Here is a 13,020-nt window from a genome sequence, read left to right as displayed (position 1 = left end):
GATACAAAGAAAAATGGTACATGAGGAAGGTTCTAGAAGCAAATCTCTTATGAACCAAGAGCCAAGTGAAGTAAGAATTTCATGGACGGTTCTAAATGAGCGGGAAGATCGAAAATCTTCTTTTCCTCTCTTACACCACACAAGTACATATTTCAACCCATGAAAAAGAACCTTAAAAAGGGGACGGCTTTTGAATTCCAAAAAAAACATTGGAAAAAACAATTCAAGTTAACACCCACTTAATGACACAACCCTGCCAATTTTTCATTGCACACCCACTTAAGCGCAACACTTCATTAAAGTAACAACCAATGAACTGCGCAACACTTCATTAAAGTAACAACCAATGAACTGCAAAATATTAAATGAGATATTTGATGCATTTTTGGAACGAAGCTATACATTTTACACCAGCTCGAACCAGAAGACCAGGAGTTAAAACTATCTCGATGTGACAAGAGCCTCCAAGTACTCATCTACATATGCAAGGCATGGCCAGTGATCTGTTCTAATGTGAACCAAAGTAGACCAATCTGAGACATCCATTTTGAAGAGGATATGGAAACGAGGAGGTAAAAATATCAGGATACAAAAGCTGCCAATGTTTTCCTTTATAGCTTCAGGGGGCAAGCCTGGGTCAACATGTCCACGGAAATCATATACTTGGTCACATCTATCATCAATTGGTAAGCCATATGCAATGGCCAAGTGGCCTGCCCTGCTACCTCCATGCTCGGACTCCTCTTGCCATAAGATGTCCTTTAACATACCACTGTCCTTCAGAATTGATACAAGTTGTTTGCCCTTGGCGCTCACCACAAATGGTGCCAAACATTGCTCTACAGCATCCACCACTCTATCCGCTTGCAATTCTAAAAGCTTCACAGATTCTGTCCCTACAAGTGAAACATGCTCCTTTCCACCATTTAAGCCAAAGGACTCCGTACGCAGCCTTCCTGTTCTATCACATGCTTCCCATAAAGCATTGAAGAGGTTGAGATAGTACACAGAAGAAGATTCTGAAGAGTAAATGTGAGAAGGAATGGGAGCCTTAGCAAAAAGATCCTCAATGCCCACATGAACATTGTCAAGCTGGCCATGAATACGCCTCCCATCTTCATCACTGGTAACAACATATGAATCAATTATAGTAGGAACAGGCTGCTTGGGCTCTAGCTCCAGGGTGATAGATTCTCTGAATGCATCCTTGTCAAGAAGTTCAGAGGTTGAACTACCTTTGGCGGAAGAATGTCTACTGTCAAAATCTATGTTTTCTTTACCCTCTGCTTCTGACTCCTTTGCATCTTCCTCTTTTGATTCCATCTCTGCTTCTTCTTTTAACTTTGTTTTTGTGTCTGCTCCTGCTTTGAGATTCACTCCTGCATCAGACTCTACCTGGGGCTGTACAATCAGCAGCTGCCTGGAAGAAGAAGAGCCTTCATCTGCAGCTTCTTTGGTAGTCTCTGAAGGCTCACTCAGAAGGAAGGGAATGTGCACTGAGGGAATCTTACCATATGGTCCCGATGTTGAGAAAGACAAAACAACTGCATATAGTGCTGGCCAGGACTCTGAAAAACTGGGGCCTGATATCATTGACCTTGGAGAGTCATCTTCGGCATGCAAAGGCTGCGCATCACATTTAAATCTGAGGTGGCAATGTACCTTGACTTTCAATCCAGGCCCATTGAGATAGTCGGGGATCAGAGAGAAATATGCCTGCAAGATCTTCACCTCTTCAGGCAAATCAGCCTCATCCTTGCTGACTTCATCAACTGTACCCAGCCCATCATCCACTTTAGGCAGTGTCCCCTCATCTCCATCCCTCTCTACACCAGTCTCCTGACTTGAGCCTGCTTCTTCTGCTGAAACTGCTGGTGGACTACCATCCATGCTTTCATCAGTTGCCTTTTCCCCATTTTGAAACAGGTTATGCAACACTAATGACCAAGACTGGCCTACTAGAAGTGGTGTAGCTCTTGCAAGTTGAATGTACGAAGCTACCTGTAATGGCTGCTTACGTCCAGGGGAAGCTGGCGTGGTTCGCAAAAGAGACGATACCTGTGAGAATTGTGGGTCTTCAATCCGCTCATCTCCATACTTCAAGATGGCCCGCAGCTTCTTACCTGGAATGCTAACCAGCATCCGCAGATATATCCTACACACACCAAGATAAAATCTCAGTAAGCAGTTCTGCACCATCTCAAAAATGCATCTACAAATACACCTCACTCAAATTAATGCACCATACTCCCTAGGTTGTGCGCCTTCTTTGCAATGGATGTGCAAGCCTTTTCGGTACTTCGTACATGACCGGTATTAATGACTACCAACACATGTACACCTCAAGCATCCAATGTGGATGCCCACACTCTCTCTCTCTCTCTCTCTCTCTCTCTCTCTCTCTCTCGCATGGCGTGACCCTCCGCCCCTAGCCCTACCCTCTGCTCGTGCACCGTGCACTAGCACCCTGCCCTGTCCGCGCTGCCCTGCTCTGGCTGCACAGCTGCTCTGTCCGCCATTGCCGCACTCCCCCGCCTGTTCTAGCCCAAGCTCCGGCTGCACAGCTGCTCCACGACGCCCTGCTCTGGCCGCGCTGTGAGCATCCCGCCGGTCCCTGTGCTAGCTGCGCCACGACCCTCCACCCGCTGCCTCCTGTTTCCGCCTCTGCCATCAGCCCTATGCTCTCCGGTATACAGTGTGTCACCCTCGGCTCTGTTGGCAACCACAGACCAATGGTTGAACCATCAACCAATAGGCCCTCCCACCCTTACTTCATTGTGCATCAGGCCGGCTCCTGTCTTCACCGGTGTCCTTGAGCCTAACTTGGGAAAGGCAAGAAGTAGCCCGAGCCAAAAATGACCAGATCGAGCAGGTGGGATGGATTGCAAGGGGAATTGAAAAAAGTGCTCGACAAGATTGATGCCCAAGTCAATGCAAGTATAGAACCAAATGGACGCGGTGTGCTTACCAGAGACTACCTACGGCTGCTGAAAGAAATTTTGACTATCCAGGAAGATCACCATGAACGGAAGATGGCAGAAATACGAGAGGAGAACAACATGCTAGACACGTAGATGGAATGGAGAAAGATATTGCCAGGCTGAATGGAGAAATACTGGCAAAGTTGAGTGGATACCCAGAGAGGACAAGACATGTAGACTCTGTCAGACGGGGTTTGAGTCAAAGCAGCACTATGTTTGCCAGTGCCTAGTCTACTATGAGATCAGAGGGAGATTTCACTATCTATCCAAAGAGAGCTTTGGACCCTTATCCCAGATCATGGAGCTCCCAGATCAGAGGTGCCTTGGACTCTTCCTATTGGAGCTCAGCTGACACAAAGAGTCACTACTCAAAGATCCTCGACCCCAACAGCCCTCCTCTCACCTTACCATCACCAGTTTTTTTCCAGCCTACAGGGAGGCACCAGAGCCCATCACAATAAATACGAGAGCCTATACCATAGTGCACCCTCACAGCGGGCCCATGGGAGTCGCATCAGATCGGGCACGCACACTCCAGAGAGCTAGACACCCTCGCTCGTCAGACCCCGACCACCCCCAGCTCATCACCCTCGGATTCATCAGATCCTAGCCCACCATCAAGCAGCCTCATCCTCACAGCAGACTATCGACATCTCTAGCCTTCTTGTATCACCCATGATGGGCATCCTAGATGGGCCCTTGCCTGACTTTGACTGTTCATCACTTATTGTACCCGATACCTGGCATAGTAGGATCTAGATCTTTCATCTTGTATAATCTCAGAGTCTGAGATCTTAGCTTTGAGTTTTCAGTTTTAGTGTACTGTTGCTTTTTCTTCTTTTTTTTCCGGGAAAAAGATCCTTCTATTAGTTAAAGAAAAAACAGCCACAAAGGGCTAAGTACAACCACGAAGGGGTAAGTACAAAATCACCTCATATAAGGGCGGGAAACAACTGATCATAAGGGGAAGAGATGCTTCTCCTCCGGCTGGCCGCTCTATGAGGAGAAGGCTATCTCATACGGGGGGGCAGGGGGGGGAGGACAACCACACAGGTGGTCTGTAATGCCAGATGGGGTCACCACCTCTATCTGGGAGGAAAGGGTCTAGCCTCCAAAGCCTCCAAAGTCTCAAGAAGGCTTCCTGCCTCTTTCGCATGCAATCAGAACCTCCCTATAACTTCCCCCACTGACCGCGGAGGGTGTGAATGATATCAAGCTATATGCTCTTGATGGTCTCAACCGGCGGAGTGTGGGCACCCTTGATGGCCCACTGCATCTAGCATGGCAAATGTGCCAGGCTGCGATGCTACTGCAAATCTCCCATCTCTGGCATGAGCCTGGCCGCCAGTCACCTGTAGGTGGGGCTATGACTGGTACTGCTGCAATCCGATGGTGAGAGACTTAAAGGGCTAGTCCTCCCCCATCCTCCTCATAAGCCCTAACCACTCCAGCCTTTGTGACCCAAGCGACAATGCCCCAAGTGATGATCCAGGTCGATGCCCTATCCATAGTGAAGATGTGTAGAATCCGCTACCAAATCTGCTGAGCCTTCGAGCAATCCCAAAGGCAATGGTGCTGTGACTCCTGAGTCTGTCCGCACCGCGGACAGACTGCCAGCCAAGTACCGACCGCCAAACTCCTGTGTGCCATCAGCCAAAGAAAGAGAGTGATCTTTCTAGGCCGAAAGCTATCCCATAGCCTCTTCCAAAAGTCTGAAAGGAAGCGTTGTGATAGTACTGAGATGTCAATGTGTTGTTGCTACAAGTGTGCCATCTATCTCAGGAATTTGGATCTTGCGGCCTAGCCGCACTGTACATGCAAAGAAGGGGGCATCCAGAGTCTCCTCTTGATCCGCGGGATCATGCCAAGTCCACTCTCCCGGGTCCCACTGCAGCCACGTGAGAAGGTCTGCACCCCCAAATCCAAAGCCGCCGTAGTCTCTCCCTGGCCACCTTGGCCGGTGCTGGATCTATGTGCCATTCCCGTGCCCGAAAACCAATCACCCTCACCCTCTGCAAGAGGCAGCCTCTAAAATCCTCCATGGGAAGCTCTGATCTCTCTAGTCTGCCTTGGGATCCAATAGAAAAGGTAAGCAGACCACTATCATCATCTGCTCTGTGGACCGCCACAAGGATGTTGCGTCTGGTAAACACACCTAGCCATACTAGGGGAGTCGGGTCTGGAATAGGAGTCAGCGATGGGTAGCTGCTTGTGTGCAATCCAATCTCCAAGGGACCTAGCTGGTCCCATGCTCAAGGCGCCCTAGGATACATGCGGTCGGGCCCCTAACATGTGGCCACTGGGTAAACGGATCTGGGGGTTCAAGACCAAAGGCTGCTGAAGCCCCTCCTCTAAGGCAACTAGAGCAACCTGTCTGAGGGCTGGCCTGAGATGATCCCAAGCACGAAGTAAACTGACTGCAAATCTATCCTCGATTGGGTTATCTTAGGCCGATCAAGACATAACATATGGTGACTCACTAGCCACAATGGCCCCAACTTGGCATCCCATACCACCAAGCCGAACCACTTGCTTGCAGCTCCCTGGCCCTGAGGTCCTATACGCCGCTGGGTTATTACTATATAAGGGGCCTTGGGGTCACTTATTGGACATAAAGACGTATCAACGCATCAGTAGAGAGTTACGAAGATATAACTAGCCTTGATTTATTTATAAGCTTTTTAGCCATAATTAGCCCACGGCCAATCCAGACCACAAACCAGCACCCTTTGCCTACGTGTGAACACTCAAGGTCCCCACACCTTGCTAAGCCCTAACCCTAACTTGGGTTAAACTAACCTGTAACATGCGGAGGCTTCGAGGGCGATCAGTAACTTCAATGCTCAGAGATCAGCACACTTTTCACGACGAGAATAACACACAAAACTGAATATAGATGTGCAGAAAAGAGAGAGAGAGAGAGAGAGAGAGAGAGAGAGGGAGAAGAGGACAGAGTATTGGGTCCCGAATACCCTCTATAGGGTCTTGAATACCCTCTGTAGGGCCCCCACCACGGATGGTGTATTTGCTTTTATCAGAATGATGCAAAATCTGAAATAAAAGACTGAACCTGAACCTTCTCTGCCATTGACCTTCAATCCTTCACCCTTGCGTTAGCTTCTCCTTGGTTGTCCTGGCCCCTTGATTAGCTTCAGCACTTGGTGAAAAATATGAGATAGACAAGACTGATTTATGCGCTGGGTATTTATACCCCAACTAGATGCTGGTCGGCTGGTTTTATCCAGGTCAGTTTGCTGAAATAAGTCCCACGACCTATTTAAAGTAGCATTAAATGCTAATAAATCATGTGTTCACACCTAAACTGCCTGGCCACTTTGCAGAGGCTGTTGGGCAGCCTTCTGGACTCTGGCCACCTGCAGTCCTGGCTGCCGTATGGGCTAGCCGACTGGCTGCACTGACCCAAAGGCAAGTCGGCTGCCTGGCCAAGCCCCCTTGGGCTGGCTGATAGCCTGCCCAGCCCCTCCTTGGCTGGTGGGCAAGGGCCATGGGCCCCTTGGGGTGGCCTAAGGCCTACCCCCTGCCCAAACATGGGGTATAAAACCCCTTTCTGGGGTAGCCCTAATGGATGCCCCCTTCTACATGCAACCTACATAGTTGTCTGGCATCTAGCCACAGACCAAACACACATAGCAACTGACATCATTCCAAAGGGAGACTCACAGCGCGGACTGGCACTGTTTCATGTGCAGGACAATGCACACCTGACCTTGGACGCATGTGCAAGACAATGCACACCTGACCTCGGACGAATGGAGTGGAACCTTGGTTGACTCATCCCGGACTGGGCTCACATGGGACCAGTTTTCCACCCCAGGTCCTGCACCTTCTTGTTCAGAAATGTCTATGTGGCATCCAAGTGGAGGATGCACATGACATCCCCTTCTGCTTAACTTGACGGAAGCTGCATAGCCTCCAAATAATCCGTCAATAAAGCCGGATAGTCGTCAAAGAACTCTTTATCAAGCCATACCGCTTCGTGGGTCCCTCGGTCCTGAAACTTTGTGAGGAACTATCTTTGTCTTCGGCCTGAGAGATGCTTGAAGTGGTGCAAAAGGATCTGTTCTGGAACCATCACTTCAGCTTCATCAATGATATCTGGTTCCGCTTCGTCTCTCACTTCTAAAGGGATCGGACCTGCATATGGTTTTAACCAACTGACATGGAACACATCGTGCATAGTCCAACTCGGAGGTAGCTTCAACTTCATTGAAACCTCGTTAATCTTTCTCTGGATGGGAAAAGGTCCAAAGCTCCTAAATGACAACTTTGGGCATCGCTTGCCCACCTGTTTCAACCTTTGCTTCATAATCCGAAGATAAACCCAATCACCTTCCGAAAACTTCATATCCCTTCGGTCTTTGTTGGCCTAGGCCTCCTGCGCTTTAGCCAACCTATCTTTTACCGACTCCAAAATCTCTTGGCAAGACTCCGTCAATCTGTTCGCTTCAAGTACTAAAGACAAGGTTCTGGTCAATAGTGACTAGAATGGTCTTCCAAACGCTGCTTCATATGGAGTCCTGCCAATAGCTAAAGAAAAAGAATCATTCAAAACAACTTGAACTAAAGGCAAATAAGATTCCCACTTACCTTGTTGATCGTGGACATAACACTTCAGCACATCAAAGGCCAATTGGTTGTAGATTTCTGTCTGGCCGTTCGTCTGCGAGTAAAATGCACTGGAAAAATTCAAATTAGTACCAAAGTTACAAACAATGCCCTCCAAAAATGACTGGTAAACTTGGCATCTCGGTCTGACACTATGGTCCTAGGTATCCCGCCAATCGGGCACCAATGCCGAATGAACAAATATCTTCGACGATCACATTGGCCCTACATGGAATAAGCGTAACAAATTTGCTAAATCTATCAACTATAGTCAAGCACTGAGTATTACGCTTACCCGAACTGGGAGGCAGATTCATGACAAAATCCATCGAAATATCTTGGAAAGGTCTCTCAAGAATTGGCAAGGGCTGTAACAACCCTATCTTCTTCCCACGAGGAGCTTTCACCTTTTGACAAATATCACAGTGTTGTACATATGAAAACACATCTCGCCTCATCTTTGGCCAATAGTATTGCCGTTCTAACTCCTCCAAAGTCGAATTCATGTCCCTATGACCACCAATAATGGCGTCATGGGCGTCATGGAGAAGAGCTACCCTGAACAACTTCATGACACACAGTCGGCCTTTGTAGAAAAGCCAACATTGCGTATCAAAAAGTGGCATGGTCCTGTGGCATTCAATGCCTATTCCCACTGTGTACCGAATTCCTCGAAATCCGCGTACGTGTGCTTCATGTCGTCTAGTCCCGTACCAACAAGGTCGAGTCTAGTGGTCTGAATCAAAGTCACCTGTCTCTTCCGGCTCAAAGCATCGGCCGCTGGATTAGCCTTTCCTTGAAGGTACTCAATCATACCACCAAATTGCTGGAATATATGGCTCCAATGAAGTAGCTATGGAAGCTCAGCTGTAGAGAATTAGAGTTTCATGTGGGAGACACACACAGAGAAGAAGGGAGAGAGAGAGAGAGAGACATGTGGGGATAAGTCAACTCACAGTATGAGTGTGTGACTCCCCTATCACACATGTATATTTGCTCTAGTACACATAGTGCACTTAGTACATTAAAAGTACTAAGTGTACTATGTACTATAAAACTTATGGACTAGTACACACTATAAGGGTGGGCATAATGCCTTTACCCCAACAACCTCCCACTTAAAGGCAAAGTGCCCTTAAATGAAGGAAAACAAAAATCAGCATGTACATGATAATATACAAGGCCATATCAAGGCTGAAACTGGCCTCATCCAATGCCCATCAAGTGTCTGCAATGAGCAAACCGCTCTGGAGGCAAACTCTTTGTCAACAGATCAGCCAGGTTGTCATCCGTATGAATCTTGACAAGCTGAATCAGCTTGTTCTCTATCACCTCTCTGATGAAGTGATACTTCACATCCACATGCTTCGTCTTTGCATGAAAGACAGGGTTCTTTGCCAACTGGATGGCACTCTGACTGTCACAATGCAACAATGGAATATCCCCTGTATAGCCCAAATCAACCACTAACCGAGATAACCATAATGCCTCCTTGCAAGCCTCTGTGGTTGCAATATACTCGGCCTCTGTAGTAGATAAGGCACTGCACTTCTGCATCCTGGATATCCATGACACAGCACCTCCTGTGAATGTAAACACATAACCGGTAGTAGACTTCCGGTTATCTGGATGACCGGCATAATCCAAATCCGTGTAACCATGCACTAATGCATCCTGTTTGCCAAAGCAGATGCACATATCCTGTGTGCCCTTCAAGTATCTCATGACACCTTTCACTGCTTCCCAATGCTTCTTGCCAGGTTTGGCCATGTATCTAGTAACCACTCCCACTACAAATGCAATGTCCGGCCTGGTAGCAACCATGGCATACATGAGACTGCCACAAGCTGAAGCATACAGAATCTTGGCCATATCAACCCTGTCACTATCCGACTGTGGGCTGTCCATAGCACTGAGTTTCACATATGGAAGCAAAGGAGTACTAGTCTTCTTCCCCCTTCCATATTGAACCTCTGCAAAACTTTGCCAATGTATTCCTTCTGAGACAAATACAACACATGCTGATTTCTGTCCCGAAGTATCCGCATACCCAAAATGTGATTTGCATCACCCAAATCCTTCATATCAAAGGTCTGATGCAGCCTCTTCTTCAAGGCATCCATCTCTTTACGAGATTTCCCCGCAATCAACATATCATCAACATACAAGATGAGGATCAATAGACTGCCATCCAAAGCTTTCTTGGTGTGCCTGTTTGAGCCCATAAAGACTCTTTTTCAGCTTGCATACAAGCTTCTCCTTTCCATTCACTGCATAACCCTCTGGCTGTTGCATATATATCTCCTCATGGAGATTACCATGAAGAAAAGCAGTCTTCACATCCATCTGAATCAAATCCAGATCATCATGAGCAACCAAAGCTAATACAGCTCTAAGTGTGGTCATTTTGACCACTGGAGAGAAGATCTCATCAAAGTCCACACCATATTCCTGCTTGAAGCCCTTAGCCACTAACCTGGCTTTGTATCTTGGCTTTGCATCAGGTGCAACTTTGAGCCTGTAAACCCACTTGCATGGCAAAACCTTCTTGCCTGTAGGCAAATGCACCAACTTCCATGTTCCATTTTTGTGTAGAGAATCCATCTCTGACTTCATAGCACGCTCCCAAAGAGCCTTGTCTGCCCTCTGTAAAGCCTCCTTATAACATGAGGGCTCCCCACAGTCAATGAGCATCAAGTAGTCAACCCCTGGAACAAACCTGTCAGTGATTCTGGAGGGTCTTGTGGACCTCCGTACCCAATGACCATCATTTCCAGGTTGCTGTCCAGCCTGCATATCACCTATTGGTGGCTCCTGTTCCATGCCATAAGGTTGAAAGATCATGCCCGATATCTCCTCTAACTGTGGGATATCCATAGGGATATCTTCTGCCATCTCTGGCTGTCCATTTGGACCATTTTCAGCACCATTTAAGGGCTGGTTTTGATGCTGTAATGGCTGATTTACAGCCCTTGGTTGTTCTCCATGATGTCCATCATCATCAAAGATGACTCTGCCAGGCTCCTGTTGCCTTGCAGGCTCCTTATACATGCATGTTTCATCAAAAATGACATCATTGCTGCGTATAATCTTTCTATTCACTGGATCCCAAAGTCTATACCCCATTTCACCTTTGTCACCATATCCTAGGAATATGCATTTGTGAGACTTAGGATCAAGTTTGGTGCGTATTTCCCTGCGTATGTGCACGTACGCAATGCACCCAAACACTCTCAAGTGCTTGTAGGACGGAGGCTTCCCTGTCCATACTTCCTCTGGCACTTTCCCACCAAGCCTCGTGTTAGGTGACCTGTTTATAAGATGAACGGCTGTCATAACAGCTTCAGCCCAAAAACCATGAGGTAACGCAGCATGTGACAACCTTCTCCTGAATGGTCCTGTTCATCCTCTCTGCTGTCCCGTTTTGTGGAGGATCATAAGGAGTAGAGAGCTCCCTCTTGATGCCTTTAGCATCACAAAAGTCCTGAAACTGTTTGGACGTATACTCTCCACCATTGTCGGAACGCAAAGCCTTCAGTGTTTTGCCAGTTTGATTCTCAACATGAGCAACAAAGTTCTCAAACACTGAGAATGTATCACTCTTCAAACGAAGAGGATAAACCCACACCTTGCGTGTGGCATCATCAATAAAAGACACAAAATATTTTGCCCCTCCCAAAGAAAGCTTAGGCATCTCACATACATCTGTATGCACAAGCTCTAACTGAGCATCTTTCTGTCCAAGAGCTTTCTTGTGGGGGCACTGGAGTTGCCTGCCATATATACAATGCTCACAAAACTGAAAACTTGAGAACTTTAGAGAAGGCAAGTAACCAAAACGAGACAATTGCTCCATTCCTTTGACATTCATATGTCCCAACCGACTATGCCACATAGAGATTTCCGACAGCTCGATTGCATTTACTTTAGCATGGTGACAAACACCAGCATGCATAAAGTAAAGAGTGTCCACCTTAGAGCCTCTGGCAACAACCAGTGAGCCCTTACTAATCTTCCACTTTCCACGACCAAATGTGGTAACATAATCAGCATCATCAAGCTATCCAGTAGAAAGCAAGTTCTTCTTGATCTCAGGCACATGCCTGACATCATGGAGCATAAGCTGTGAGCCATCTGAAAACACGAGCCTCACATCACCTCTGCCAAGAATCTGGCAAGCATGGTTGTCACCCAAATAAACTACTCCTTCATTGCCAGCAGTATACCTGACAAACAAGTCTCTGCAACCTGTGACATGAAAGGAGGCACCTGAATCAATGATATCCATGAGTGCATACCATGACCATCTCCTGCAAGGAGTGAATGGGCATCAAGTGAAGACGTGAATAGGACTTCATCCTCACTGTCACCTGCATGTGACACATTGACTTCTTCAATCTTGACTCCACTTTTGCCCTTTGGCTTTGCATCTTTGGCTTCATCTTTGTCTTTGTCTTTTCCTTTGCCCTTTTCCTTTTGATCATTCTTCCATTTGTAGCATTGCTTTTTGAAATGTCCCTTCTTGCCACAATAATGGCATTCCAAGTCCTTTTTGGAGCGGGACTTGCTCCTTCCCCGTTCTTGGCTTTTACCCCTTTGCTGGGATCTCCCACGTGCATTCATTGCATTGGACTTTCCAACAGAGTTGTTCTTCCTGTTCATCTCCTCTTGAAGGAGAGCACCCTCCACATCTACATATGACAGCATAGCATTTGAATTGCTAGTGGCTGTCCTGAATATGTCCCAACTCTCTGGCAAAGTGCATAAGAGAAAGGTGGCTTTGAACTCATCGTCCATTGCCAACTTTTGATTGATGACCTGGCTGACAACACCATTAAACTCATTTAGATGGGCTGTCATAGACGCCCCTTCCTTCATTTGAAGACCTATGAGTTTTTTCAACCAATACACTTTGTTTGAGGCACTTTGCTGGGCATACAAGTCCTGCAATCTTTGCCACATTCCCCAAGCTGTCTTCTCTTCACGTATGCTGAAAAGTAAAGTGTCTGACACAGACAACATGATGGTGGATCTTGCCAGCTCATCCATATCTTCCCATTCTTCAGCAGTAAGAGAAGCGGGCATTACACCCCTTTCTTTGATGGGCTTGTGCTGCTTCTTCTGGAGCAACACATTATAGCACTGGGTTTGCCAAATGTCATAGTTATGTGAGCCTTCTAGCTTTTTGATGTGAAGCAATGAAGAGCTCTCACCTGTGGTTGCCATAGCAACAACCTTTGACACAGTCAATGCCTGACTCCCTGCAAGATGTGCAAACACTGCACCAAAAAGCACACTAAGTGCTTACAGTTGTTCTCCCAAAGTTTATCTCCCACTGCGGAAGCACGAATGCAACTCTCCTCCCACTGCGGAAGCACGAATGCAACTCTCCTCCCACTGAATGTGATAAAAT

At 47.2% G+C, this 13,020-nt stretch overlaps 1 protein-coding gene across 1 annotated transcript in view; it reads right to left on the bottom strand.

The window, feature by feature from the left end:
* Positions 1–347: 347 nt before the first annotated feature.
* LOC147603119 (AP-5 complex subunit beta-like protein) overlaps positions 348–13,020 on the bottom strand; it is a 47,984-nt gene continuing 35,311 nt past the window's right edge. The window contains exon 3 of the mRNA XM_086797394.1: positions 348–2,155. Within this exon, the coding sequence (XP_086653520.1) occupies positions 442–2,155 (1,714 nt within the window). The 3' untranslated portion in view covers positions 348–441. The remainder of the gene's footprint in view (positions 2,156–13,020) is intronic.

This window comes from Cibotium barometz, chromosome 65, assembly GCF_041138505.1.
Source record: "Cibotium barometz isolate CiBa-2024 chromosome 65, ASM4113850v1, whole genome shotgun sequence".
NCBI lineage: Eukaryota > Viridiplantae > Streptophyta > Polypodiopsida > Cyatheales > Cibotiaceae > Cibotium > Cibotium barometz.
The sequence above is the reverse complement of the archived record's forward strand: the minus strand, read 5'-3'. Positions and strand labels throughout refer to the sequence as shown.